General features: G+C 33.5%; 1 protein-coding gene across 7 annotated transcripts in view; it reads right to left on the bottom strand.

Annotated features, from left to right (window-relative positions):
* The window catches only part of LOC110991692 (kinesin light chain), a 44,260-nt gene that overhangs the window by 10,796 nt on the left and 19,243 nt on the right, over nt 1-14,221 (bottom strand). For all 7 annotated transcript variants that reach the window (XM_022257160.2, XM_022257161.2, XM_022257158.2 and 4 more), the window contains 7 exons: nt 9,167-9,380; nt 2,912-3,114; nt 2,374-2,501; nt 1,812-2,040; nt 886-1,019; nt 682-806; nt 246-371 (listed from right to left, as the gene is read on the bottom strand). In XM_022257160.2, the coding sequence (XP_022112852.1) occupies nt 246-371; nt 682-806; nt 886-1,019; nt 1,812-2,040; nt 2,374-2,501; nt 2,912-3,114; nt 9,167-9,355 (1,134 nt within the window). In that variant the 5' untranslated portion in view covers nt 9,356-9,380. The remainder of the gene's footprint in view (nt 1-245; nt 372-681; nt 807-885; nt 1,020-1,811; nt 2,041-2,373; nt 2,502-2,911; nt 3,115-9,166; nt 9,381-14,221) is intronic.

Genomic DNA, 14,221 nt, shown 5'->3' with positions numbered 1-14,221 from the left:
AAGTCAGTTTCTCAATAACCATAGAAATAATTTATAATATTTAGAATAATAATAGAAAAGGTCAATAACGCTCAGTATTTTAAATATCTGTATTTTACTAAATCAAAGTGTGTATGTGTTTAAATAAAAATAAAATGCCCGTTTTGTAAAAAATTTCAATAGACAAGTTGATGATCAGCCTTTGAGGCCTAAATTCTGTTAAGTATGCCAGTTACGCAAGCAAGAAATAAATGAGCCAACGTTACCTGTTTGAGATAGCAAGAAGCGAGGTTATTCTTGGTCTTAGCCACGTTGGGATCGTCGACTCCCAAATTGCCTTCGTAAATTTCCAATGCACGCTGGTAGTACTGTTCCACTTCTTCGTATTTGTTCTGAAATTGTATGGCATTTTATGGTCCTTCGAGACGGAATTTTATTTACTTTGAAATTAATTCAGGTTAGTTGTAATATATATTTTAAAGAGGGAAATAAGTATCGTTGAATTCAGCGAATGTCTTTCAAAGATCTTGTTTATATTCAACTAAAATTCGTTTAGTATATATTCTGAACTGCTCTATTTCAGCTCGCCTACTTTGTTTAAGACATAAAGAAATCTTTAATAATCATTACATTTTTATGTATGAAAAATTAATTTTCATGAATAAAAAAATATGAATACAGTATTTCCAGTAGAAGAATTACCTGGTTTTGACAAAGCAGTGCCAAGTTATTGAGTTGTTTGGCGACATCGGGGTGATCGCGACCCAATACCGCCTCGCGGATACATAAAGCACGCTTGCACAATGGCTCGGCGTCACGGTACTTGCCTGAAAGATATATTTTTTAGATTCTTCCCTCACAGACTCTAAGAGACTTTTGAAGGAAGATGGCGAATGAGGACTTTACCTCGTTTCCCATATAAAACAGCCAGATTATTGAGCGTAGCGGCAACGGCTGGATGGTTTTCTCCGAGGGTCTTCTCCCGGATAACGAGAGCATCGTTCAGAAGATTTGCTGCTTCTTTGTATTTACTTTGATCCCTGTAAAGTACGGATCAATATTTACTTTTTATGTTATAATCTCATATTTCATCTCTCATATTAAATGTAAAATTAGAATCATTTAATGTATATTTTTGTTTTTTGATTTCATAAGTGTACATTATGTTACCTATATGAATAAATGATGTTTGATTTGGTTTGATTTAAGATTTAATAAAAAATATTCCTAAAGGTAACACTCTCTTATAAAAATCAATATGTTTTTAAATAAATGCTTCCAAAATTTCATTCAATGCTTGTTCTTAAAGGGCATAAGGGCGGACGAGAACTGGCAATAAACCGTGCCACTAATTTTAATTAGCGAGATTTAGTTTAATAATAAAAAAACGAATCCTTTTGAGTTTAATCTCTATACACAAAATATGAGCACGCGTATAGATATATGTGGGAAGATGATAAAAAAAAGAAGGTACGAATAGTATATATCAATATAATGTTTGTAACTGAATACTAGTGAGAAACTATCCCAGTTGAGAACTAGGTCATAAAAATAAAAAGAAAATTGAAGAATATTTTTTTACAATATTTTAACTGTATTTAAAAGCCTACAAAAATGAAAATAAATCAGTGGCGCTACAACCTCTTTAGGTCCTGGCCTCAGATTTCTGAATTCTTTCTAGGCCAACACTGCTTTAAAAGCCTACGTTATTGTTATTACAATAGATTCCTTTTAAACTATTTTCTCACAAAAAAACTAGTCCAACTGAGAGGTTTCTTTCACGCCTCAAGTGAGCATCGATATTTTTGTGACAACAAAAAAAAACACCTCACCTGTAAACCAACGCCAAAATATTAAGCATAGTGGCGACATCTGGGTGATCATGTCCGGAGGTCTTCTCCAGGTCTTCCAGGGCCTGTTTGCACAATGGCACTGCGACTTCGTATCTGCCTTGAGACGCGTATTGGATCACTAAGTTGTGCAATGTCCGCAGACGGGCCGGGATCTCGTATCCCGCGTTCACCTGCTGCGCGAATTGTGATGGCGGTGTTGGAGACATCGCTGGAAGCATTAACGTCTACGATATATTTTGTTTCTTTTAAATATATTATTGGTAACGAAAAGTACATAAAAAAATGATTGAATCTAGTTGAAAATTACCGAAAGAAATCAGCAATTTTTGGTATTTGAACTAATTATAATAAAATTATGTTTTTCGTACAAGGAGCGTTACGAACATTGTAATTATCTCAAAGAATGTATGTTTATTTATAAAACCTGTAACAAATTCTTGAGATACAGCCAAAGAAAACTGGTAATTGATCATAAACTCGAAAAATTAGAAAAAGTAGAAAGAACAGGAAATTATTCCTCAACTACCAAAAAGCCACATACACTTATTATTCCTGTTATCCTCGTGATCATCATCAGGGAAGAGGTCCACCATTGGATCATCGCGCTTGCTTACAGTCTGTCCGCTGCGGTGATTATCGTTTTCCTCCGTTATGTCGCTATCGTATTTACTGAAAACGATAAATATTGTTTAAATTAACAATAGTTGAGTTTTTGAAACAAAGACAATAGAAAAAACTTAAAAAATTGTAGTTAAATAGTATTGTAAAAATAAAAATTTAATTAAAAGTAACTTTTATTTATAACATCTTGTGTATCAGTTTTTTTAATAAAAAAAATCGTTAAATTTATTTCGAAATTTAAAGAATTAATTAATTAAAAAAGTAAAATCTATTATAATGAAATTATATACTATTATTAAGTACAAAGCAAATGATAAATAACAAAGAGATATATTTATTAAATCTGGAGAACCAGTATAACACATTTAAATAAAACCTCTGTATCGGGTATCTCGAATAATTAAAAGGTTTAAAAAGTCAAAGACGGTTTAAAGTGTTTTATTCCTTTTTTTATTTACCGTATAGAAGCCATAAACTCCAGATGTTTGTTCTCCTCTTCCAGCTGTGCGACACGCTGTTCCGAAGCCTGGAGCCGCTGTTGGGCAGCAGCCAGCTCATCACGCAGCCAGGCGTTTTCCTGGCAAAGGCGTCGCACCTGGGTGCGGAGCTTCTGTTTCTCCGCCTCAACCGATTGCAGATGGGAGGCGAGGGCCATCATCACCTGGAATATGTAATAAAAATTGAGTATGATACGTTGTTATATATATACCATATATCAAAAATATGATGTATTTTCTCTGTAAAGCCCAATAGATAGAAGCGCAGATCGTAGCTCGCGGCTCCTGGCGTCATTCTCTGTCTCTTTCGCTTTCGAACAGTTAGATACACTAAGGAAACGTCCGTCTCTCTCTCTTTTTCGTGTAGCTTATTGTTCAGTATGGCATACGTCTTCGTTGGCGCGACTGCCACGCCGCCAAGCGGCAATATCGGTCGCCGGTTATGTCTTCAGAGTGCCCGTAAGAGCTGTGCTATTAATCTATTCCAGGTGGTCAAATCCATGTAGTTGAGTAAGACAATGTTTGCCGAACTGCTGACCAAACTTTTTTCGAATATTATTTTTATTTTATTTTTACATTTAGGTACAGGAACAAAACAGATTAGATACATACAGTTATTTTACACTAAACAACATCTGAAAATCTGAAATCCAAATACATCTGTACACAGCATTTTACACTAAGTATCAACCACACAACATACATGTATAAAACATAATGACAAAAAAATATTAATATATAAAAATATATGCATTAATTAATTAAAATAAGTAATTTAGGTTGCAAGTTTATAAAATGTATTGTGTCTTAATTTACTAAAATTATATAAATCTAGTTTTGGAATCTTATTAGAGCAAGTTCATTTTTAAAATCACTCAAGCCCTCGTTATTCAATAATCGATACTAACTATACTATTACTTGCATAACACAAAAGATATATCTTATTGATTAGGGAAATCGAGGTCGAGGTACTAATGTCGCATTGTAATAGCTTAGTAAAAAATAATTTCCGGTATTTTTGCTTCTGTCATCAAACTAATAAGTCGACAAACAATTTAGCTCGCAGACAACCCCTTAAGTTCAACAACCCGAGGGGGCGGCATCCTTTTGCAATGAGCTCATTACGAGAGCGCTCTTAATAACGATTGCGTATACAATATTAGTGTTTAGTCGCACGCACTTTATATATCTGATACGACCCTCGTCTTTGTTTGCTGCCTAGCTCTTAAAGTTTTGAAGTTATTTTGAATGAATATTATTAATTTGATTGATGAATTTTGTAATGGAAAACTTGTAATTAGTATTATAATAAGACGTCTAGTCAGTTGAAGACATGAAAATTTCCTTGTATCTGCACACTACGTAAACAGAAAAAGCCCTGAGAAGCCATTTCCGCATGTCCGAATGTTTTCACCGCTTTAGCTTGGTTTAAGGTCAACTGAGTCATGAACAGTGTTGCATGCAATGTCAGGGGGGCTTGTACGATTGAACAAATATACTTGTCGCCTCCGTGACCCTGAAGAATCTCGTTTTGGTTCTTGCCAAAACAATCGATTAATTGACGAAAAAAATCGCATCCAATACAATATTACTGCGACAAAACTCAACTCGCATAACAAATGTACACGTCATGAAAAAAACATCTAGGCAAATGAAAATAATTAAAATCTAGTACGTAATTACGTTAACGGGTGTAATTCAACAACATGCCCTTTGATTATAACGAAAGGCGTTTAATTGTGATTGTACATGACGTTATCATGTCACCTGTTTTCGCTTATTGAACGACTTCAGAACAAAAGGCTACATATTTACTTTATTATTTTGCATACGTGCGAACCTATTTTATGGTACTCGTAATTTTGTTTTATCCGCTGACAATTTTTTTTCTATCTTGCAATTAGTCAGCTAGACTATGAGCAGATGTGAGAGCTGTTAGGCGTTCAGAGCTAAATCCCCATCGAGACTCTCAGTCAACTATGTCTATCAAGACTGAAGAATTGTCGCCTACTAAGCCTTTTGATTAGGCCTTATGGTAGTTGCGTGGCAAGCTTATAAGAATGCATTTCTAGCTTACTGTACTTTCATACTCCAGGTCTTCATCTCCTCTAGAGTCCTGATTATGAGATGCTCACGATTCTCCGATGTTCTCATAAGCCACGGAGAGTTAGATATTTCTTTCAAGATGTAATTTTGAACCCTCTGCATGATTCTTATGTGTGTCACACGCCGGACCCCATAGTTGAATCCCGTATGTCCAAGTTGGTTTCAAGAGCATTTCGTAGCTTATTATCTACTGATAATTTAAAAAAATCAATAGTCCAAATACGAGGGGTATTTATGGAGTTACTTTCCACATATTGCTCCTTTATATGAACTGTTATTGAAACTGTAGTATCATCATCATCTAGCTGCGTGCCACCATTTCGAATATTAAAAATTGAGACAGAGAGAGTAAAGAGAGTATTTTTACGATAGTAGAAGATTGTATTGACAAAATGATTATGAATTTATTACATTTGTTAGCAAATATTAATTTCTACGCATTTTTCACATTCATAGGTGATAATAAAAAATAAGAAAGAAAAAACTTGAAAAATTTCTTTATCTGTACCAATACCATTAACTGTGTTATAATGAACCGTCCAATATAGATATTTGGTTAAACAATTCTTTACCGAAAGCAGTGGTTTCCTACCTATTTTATGCTATGCCCCAACCTAGCCTTTCTAAAATACTTATGGCAGAAAACATACGTAATTTTTAATATCTAAAATTTAATTGCTAAGAAATAAAATTAATTTATAATACTTAAGAAATTACTTGGAAATTAAAACATAGTAAGGTAAAGTCACTAATGCCAGACAGTGACCTAAAGGATGACACCTTCGTTAAAAATTTGTTGTATTAAAAACAATTTTAATAAAATGACTCTTATTACAATATCGTACGACACCTAGCACTATCTCTGAATAGTTCTCAAAAACTCCCAACAGCTTCTAAACGAAATTGCCAAATGGCTTCAGTCCTTGTAAATCAGGTAACCGAGTGAGCACGCGTTCCGCCATTTCTTATTTTTGAGCTTAAGGACGCCGAAATTTGAAGGTGAGTTTTGAATCGATATTTATTTAAAAAATACTTTTTACTCATTTGTCAACGTATCAATGATAAGTTGGGATAGTGATAAACGTGATTGTCTTGTGTTTGCTATTATTTTTTCTGACAAATTATGATATGTCTACTATTAGTTCCAAAAATAATAAATATCTAATAGATGACAGGCGTGTCATCCATTGGTGTTTCAAGATATTATACTTTTATTTCAGGTTCAGAACGATTTTTAACTCTATTCCTAATGAAAAGATTACTGTAGAGATATCAACAATTTTAGATCACTTTTACTAAAGGTAGACATGGTGTCTATTATTGGGATATACATGATGTCAATTATTGGTTCTATTGTTCTAGACTGATAATTATGCCGCTAATAAAAGGACAGATGTTTCGTTACTCTAAGGCTGATATGGAAGCCGCTATTCAAGAATGCGGATGAGGAGTTCCGACGTAAACTGCGCCAAAAAACTTGGGGTACCTAGGGTAACTCTGAATAATGTAAAGGGTAAGAAACCAATGAAACGAAAACTGGTAAGAATCAGATGATACTGAAGCTTTGCTTGTAAAGTGGGCAAAAGTAATGGTGAAACAAGGATTCCCAATAGGCAAAGATAATTAACAAGATAGTGTGAAAAAAAAGTTGATGATTTGAATTTAGAAATTCCTTTTAAGATGGGAGGGCCTGGTAAAAGATGGTACAACAGTTTTATAGCACCAACAGCAACAGCAAAAACAGCACCAAGAGCGACTGGAATACTGCTGTACAGTCTTGGCGTTTAGAAAACATTGATTCCCCCATTTTGGGAAAAGTTAATTTTTGTCCTTTGCTAAACAAAGTACTTAAAGTACATTATCACTTGAGATGTTTCAAAACGGGTTTCGTAAGTGTGGACTCTCACCCTGGAATCCTGATGAAGTGTGCTGTGCATCAGATGAATCACCAACAGATGAAATGGCATTACCAAAAATGGCAAAAATTAAAGAACTGGAAATGGGCCTTAAATTCCTGGACAAATATATTGCCTCAGAAAAAAATGACGAAACTAGTCCTTGATGTACCAAATATGATTATAACTGGTGACAGGATTAAGAACAAATTTGATAGGGCCTTAGAAGTTGATGGATAAGAAATTATATCTAAGTTAATTAAGTATATCAAGCACACTGATGCTCTTAAAACTCCAACTGTATTAATTAAATAGTATGTCAACTATTAGTGCATTTGTGTGTCTACTTTAGGTGATTTTCTTTTTTTGTGATGTTATCTATTGGTGACTAAAACAATATATTTATATAAAAATAAATAAAAATTAAACATATATTGATTATTGGAATTTTATTACTTAATATAAATTTCTAAGATACGAGGCATTCATATAAAAACAACTGTGATTGTTTTGTTTGATAAATATATAGTTATTGTCATATGAACAAAGTGTTTTCCTTAAAGTGTCTAGCATTAGTGACTTTACCTTACTTAAATAGATTTTAAAACAGATAATGAAAAATTGAAATTACAAATAATTATTTTTTCAAAAATATTTTTATTACAAAAATAATAAATTTCCTAACAATCAAATTGCCCCCCTATGGGGCGTGGGCCCACGTTGGCAAACACTGGCCTAAATTGTTTATACACACTATGTGTGTACCAGGTCACAGCTCTTATCTACCTCTATCGAAATATAAGCTGCTATTCGTAACACCCTTTGAGGCTGGCTTCAAAGCCTATGTCCTACTTTTCCTTTATCTGAAGTAAACCGAGAATTTCACTTGAGATCTAGGTCTCACTTTGAAATAATCCAAGTAAAACAAGTAAATGAGTTTTATGTATGTACCGCTAGCTTACGTCTGTATAATATTTCCATTAAGTATGAAAAAAATATTATTTTTAAAAACAAAATTACATGTTAGCAAGTCTCCAATAAATTATGTATTGTTTTGTTTATTGAAATAACACGGAAACTTACAATTAAGCCGGAATTACATTACATTAATTAGTGATATGTGAAGTAATTTCGTTAATTTTAAAATTGTTAAAATAATTAGTGTCGTGAAATCCACAGTATAAACGTGATGGGGCCATGTTTACTGCGATATTATATTATTATTATTCTACATTCAATGATATACTTATCTATTAACATAAAACAGATTATTAAGAAAAACTAAATAAGTTGGTGGATTCAAGGATGGGCTAACAAGAAAGCATTAAGGTGTAATAGAGTTAGTTTCTGAATTAGCAGATGAGTTACTGCCAGTTCTCTAATCAAGGCCGTAGAATAGAAGAGAAGATTTGCTAATAAACTCTCCGCCAGTCTTTCCTCATGTATGTATCTAATTACATAAAGTAATGATTTTATAAAGTTCACTATACCACTATGGTTATTTCAGAACACTTAGTGTTTCACATTTCGTATCATGTATAAATTCTTTAATCTCTTCAGAAACGTAAAACTTATGACAAATTAATTTAATTAATCTGTCATTATATGGCATTACGGGCAATAACCGCTCAAAGGTCGCCTCAATCAATTTTTATGGAAAGGACCAAAACTTTTTAATATTTACTTGGCCTCTCTTTAGAGTTCATTTCAAAAGTAGTATACTACTGAAGGGTATAATCATATACTTTTAGCTATACTGATATCAAATCGGGCACAATATCTGAGTAACCTGGACGACTTAGACGAAAAAATCAACAATACTCAATCATCATTCTGCTCAACGACTTATCTATAATATACCTAAACTAAACTACTATATTTATGTTTGGTATGAATAAAGATTTATTAAAAGATACACGTAGAAATTAATTATTATGTTATTTATACAGTTAACACTCATTAGTAGTAACTAATAATACCGATAATACACTATAATACCAACACCGATACGATAATCTTACAACTAAAAAAAATATATATGTATATACGTATAACTAGATGTTATAACTAATAATAAATCAAGGAACTCTTGTGAACGTACAAACAAGTAGATCTAACGAAAAAAGCTTCTGCCTTCCCCTTTATAGACAAACAATTGTCATCAACAAGTATCAGAGTTAACTGGGAATTTGAAATAAATATTTCGCATCTTACCTGTGCCTCCCCCAATCCGAGCTCAATAGCATCAATGCTCTTCCTCACGAGGGCCGCCTTCTCATGTTCATGGTCAGTGTTGGCGGCCAGGCCGGCGAGCAGTTGCGTATGCTCAGCCCGCAGGGCCTCGAGGCCGGCTGCCACAGTTCTGGCTCCGGCCACCATCTCCTCCTGCGTCATAGCCGTCATCCTTCCTAGTGACTCGATCTTCTTGCTGTTGAAAAAAACATTTATAATTAATTTTCATAATTACAATATGCACATCAAGCATTTAATAGGTATAGAAGTTATTCTGTGCCTAATAAATAAAACATTATTTAACAAACTAATGTTTATAGTACAAATAAGAATATTATATCATTTTCACAGGAATGAGCCAAGTTTCAGGTATTTATAATTTTTGTTTCTGCACGAAACAAATAGCAAAGCAAAGGATTACACTTAATACATAAATACAATTAATCAATGGCGCTAAACCCTTTTTAGGTCTAGACCTCAGATTTCTGTATATGTATTATAATCATTTGTTCATCTAATATTGATCGAACTTCTGTGCCTAACGCACGCCTTTAACTTCGTTCGAGCGAATATGAAATACGCACATAGAAAGAAAGTACATTGGGGCCGGGAAACCAACTTACGACCTCATCGATAAGAGTTGAAAGCTGATGCCACGAGGCCAACACTACTTCCTATTTTACTTACATATAATAAAATATTATTTTATTAAGAAATATAATTTTATCATTATCTTAGTTAACCAAAACGGGTGCAAAAGCTAGTAGCTAAGTCATGTATACAAATATGGAAAAATCTAGATAGTATTATCGGATTAAATCAGTACACGTAATATAGATTATGCATATAGAGTTACATATAAGAAACAATGACCGTGAAAAAAACCTTGTGTATTGATTTACTTTAGAAATACCTTCAATTGAGCGGTCATCATTAATAAATCTAGGACACATTTTGAGAATAGCACTTCACCAATCGAAAATCGATTTTAAAGTGTGAGGGTATCCAGACAAAATAACAACCAATACGCTTTCTTCGGAAAGTAATACCGCCGCCCAATCTTATTCATTTATAGAAATAACTATCTGCTCTATCTTAATTTTTAAGACACTGTCTACATCAAGTCAAAAATTTTTGTTTCGGGAAATTGTAATTTAAAATTTTTAATTAAATCCTGACGTTTCAGCAATCAAAGAAACTTTAACAAGTAATAATTTTATAGAAATATAAGGCTCAAGAGGTAACAAGATAAAAGTGTCAAAAGCGGAAATGACGACGTGGGAAGTAACCGGTCTGAACACGACACTGTCGCAATCCAATGATATTGATGACAGATCATCCGTTGCAATACAATTACAAACGAATTGTAAGTGAACCCTTTTAACCTTATAAAGGTATAATTTATTTAAATCGGTTTGTTATAATACACATAGGGTAGTGAAGTCAGATTATATCGTGTTTATTATGATAACACTTTAATTTAACTCGCCTGATGTTAAGTGATACCACCGCCCATGGGCACTCACATTGCCTCGCAAGTGCTTTGATGGCCTTTTAAGAATTGGCAGCTGGTTCCATATAGCCGTGATGCGCGACAAAAACTACCTTAAAAATCGCTCAGTTGTCGTACGTCGAGGTGATACGGAAGGTATTTTGAATTCTGCCTTGATAGCTGAGATATAGGATATGATATTTAGGTATTACCCTCCTAGTCCGGCACTGACACAGATAAACAATTTGAAAAAAATATGTAATAATAATAATAGTAAAAATTGATAGTTTAAGTAAAGAAGTCTTGGAAGAATATCTGTCATGAAAGTCAGGGTTTGTTCTTTCTAATGTAACTATACAACTTAAATGATCATAGGCGTGTATACACACACCTTGATGTAACACTGATTATGACCTATTTCTATTGAGAAACTTAATAAGGAAACCATAACAGGCCATAGCAGACCCTCGGCGATTTCAGATATTGTCAAGTGTCCTTGTAACTTGATACCAAAGCTGTATCATTATCAGATTTGCTTGATTGGATTTGAACAAACGACACACAATCTACACCTAACATGACGAAATACTTTGCGGTAACACCAAACCGCATTTGTCGCTGGTTCAGTTGTATGGTATATTAAAGCGAAATAGACGGTTTGCATAATGGAAAAGGTTTTTGAAGTGAAACTTCTTTATCGGGGTTGAAAAAAAATTACCGTCACATTTTTCGGTTATGCGCCACATTTTTTGGTTACGCGTCACATTTTTTCGTTACGCGTCAAATTTTTTTTGTTACGCGCCATCTTTTTCTTGTCCTGACCTCGGTTGATTCATTCATACATTTAACAAAGATATATAATAACGATAACGATGATATAGTTAGTAATAAGGTAAAATGAAATAATTGTATAATTCGTATTCATGTCTATGATAATAAAAGCCTTTTGTAAAACTGTATGTAAATTAACTTTATTTAACCAATTTCTGTAAAGTTGCATATAGTAGATCATTTTTCGATTTTTTTATTTATTTATTTCAGTAATACACACATTATCTTTACAGGCTGTGCCAATACGACAATGTGGAGAAACATTTAACAAAAATATAATAATGTACATAAAAATTAGACACATAATATTCAGTCAATTCAATCTGTGAACATACAAATATGTTGATAGTATCGGAGACAGCATAAATAAGGTCATAAAGAAGTTTCTGGAGAAACTCGGCTACTAAGACCAGAAACCAGACCATACAACTAATAAAACCCAGCTCTTATCATAGTGAACAAAGAAGAAGTTACATAACATGCCCAGCATCATACAGAAGAGATAAAATAAAGTGTTTAAAAAATTCAAAAAGGCCGTCAACCCACGATCGAGATGGTGTAATGTACTTTCATGTTCAATCAATTCAACAGGTGTACAAACAAAACGGGATCACAATAAATATGGTTCGTTACGTGACGGAATTCAAATTGCGCTGCGCATTTAAATCATATGGGTCAATGTATTACGAATACTAATGTATGAAATTGAAAGTGCTTGAACCGTCTGTCTGCTACTTGTAGGAATTATTGATAGCTTTAAATGATAATAAAGAGCTGTGTTGGCCAAGTCAAAATCAAAATTCGTTTAATCAGTTTAGATGCATTGAATATAATAATAATTTATTTTATTTATGAAAAAATTAATCATATTTATTGCTTATGAATATCAAAAACGTTTACAAAATTCGCGAAAGAGCAAAACTACGCCATCCGGTCGCAAAACTACTAAGAGGCCTTGTTCTAAGAAGAGCGGGTAAGAAACTCAGCAAGTTTTACCCTCCTACAAAACAATTATTCAAAGGAAAATGTCATAAACCACAACGTCATAAAAGTTAGATAAGTATAAAATAAAAATCTATTCTGTGATTTACCACATTCACAGCAGGTTTGATCCGGGCTTAGATCCAAAAAAAATGCCGTTTTAGGCACAGATATATATAGCACACAGAAGAAGGAGGCTGATCACCTAACTTGACTTGATTGATAAATGATACAGAAATCTGAGGCCCAGAACTTAGCGGCTATTTAATTTTAAAATTGAAAATTGAAACTGGTCACCTTCACCACGCACGCGAATTATGTAAAATAATTATAAGTTTACAATAATACATAGTTAAAGAAGTTTTTTATTTAAATGTGTAAAAGTTATGTTAATAAAAGACAATGCTATAATTATATGATATTAAAGGTACACTAACACTACGTGCTATTTCAATAGCCGTTAGAGTTTAGCCATAGATATCCTAGAGTACCTAAAGTACTTGCCGTATAAAAAAAGGTCAAAGTTTGCCACAATGCCCTTTTTTACTTGCAGTGTGTATCTTCATTCAATTAATTATTGGGCACATTTTGATACACCCAAGGTTGTTAAACACGATATCTGGATACGCCGTTAAGCCTTAGGCTCCCTAATTACTGACAAATTGTATTAGTCAGCACTTATTAATAATAATCAACACTTACAGCACTTATCCAGAAATACTCAAAGTAATGAGATTTGACGCTCAGACGTTAGCGTTATTGTACGCTATACAGAAGCGAGGAATGTCAGGAATCTAGAACGATGGAATGCAATATACTCCAGCACTATTGTGCAATGGATATTACGAAAACCTTCATTGATTTACGTTTATTCATACTCAACAGTTTATTTATTATACAACTACAGTTTATTTTCATCTGAATGACAATATAGTCGATGATATACAAATTATCATAATAAAATACCATAAAAGCCCCTCACAGACGTCAGACAACCTAAAACAAAAAATAAAATTCGATCTCTTTTCACTACATTTAAAAAGAAAGGGACGGTTGCTCGTTAGACATAATTGCCGCTTGCCGTGTTTCATAGTTCATTAGGCACGTTTTCAAAACACCCCGCGAGGTTTCCACCCACTAAGTATTCGGTTCAATGAGTCCAAATACATAAAATAAAATATATCTTCATATAGTTATAATTACTAACTGTTTTATATTCCAAGTTTCACTTGAGTAGAAGGCCGGCAACGCACCCACTATAATGGGTCCATAAGCTGCGATAACTTCCGTTTTTGGGCGTCAAAATTCTCACATATTAAGTTTCCTAGTAATTTAATATTTTAAGGAATTGTTAAATAATAGATATAAAAATATCATGAACAAATCAGAAGGCACGTAAAAATGTATCGCAATTCGTAATACAAAAACACATAACGATAAACATGAAACAAATTATCAAAATTCCATAATATTTCCGTATCTAAAAGTTTTCAAAGTTACGTAAGCTAACCGTAAGTTCAACTCCACCCCAATCGTATAAAACTTATACATTCCAAATTTAAAATTCTCGCCAAGATCCGATTTCCTTACACAACCTCACCCACACCCCGGAGCAAGTTTTATAGCCTCCACCGGCATTACGCGAGGAGCATAAAATACCGTTACCATGGCTACCAAGGGCGACAACCCCCCGACGGCGATACTAACGCTGTTTCCAGGGCAAATTGTATTAA

Source organism: Pieris rapae, chromosome 6, assembly GCF_905147795.1.
Source record: "Pieris rapae chromosome 6, ilPieRapa1.1, whole genome shotgun sequence".
Taxonomy (NCBI): Eukaryota; Metazoa; Arthropoda; class Insecta; order Lepidoptera; family Pieridae; genus Pieris; species Pieris rapae.
The sequence above is the reverse complement of the archived record's forward strand: the minus strand, read 5'-3'. Positions and strand labels throughout refer to the sequence as shown.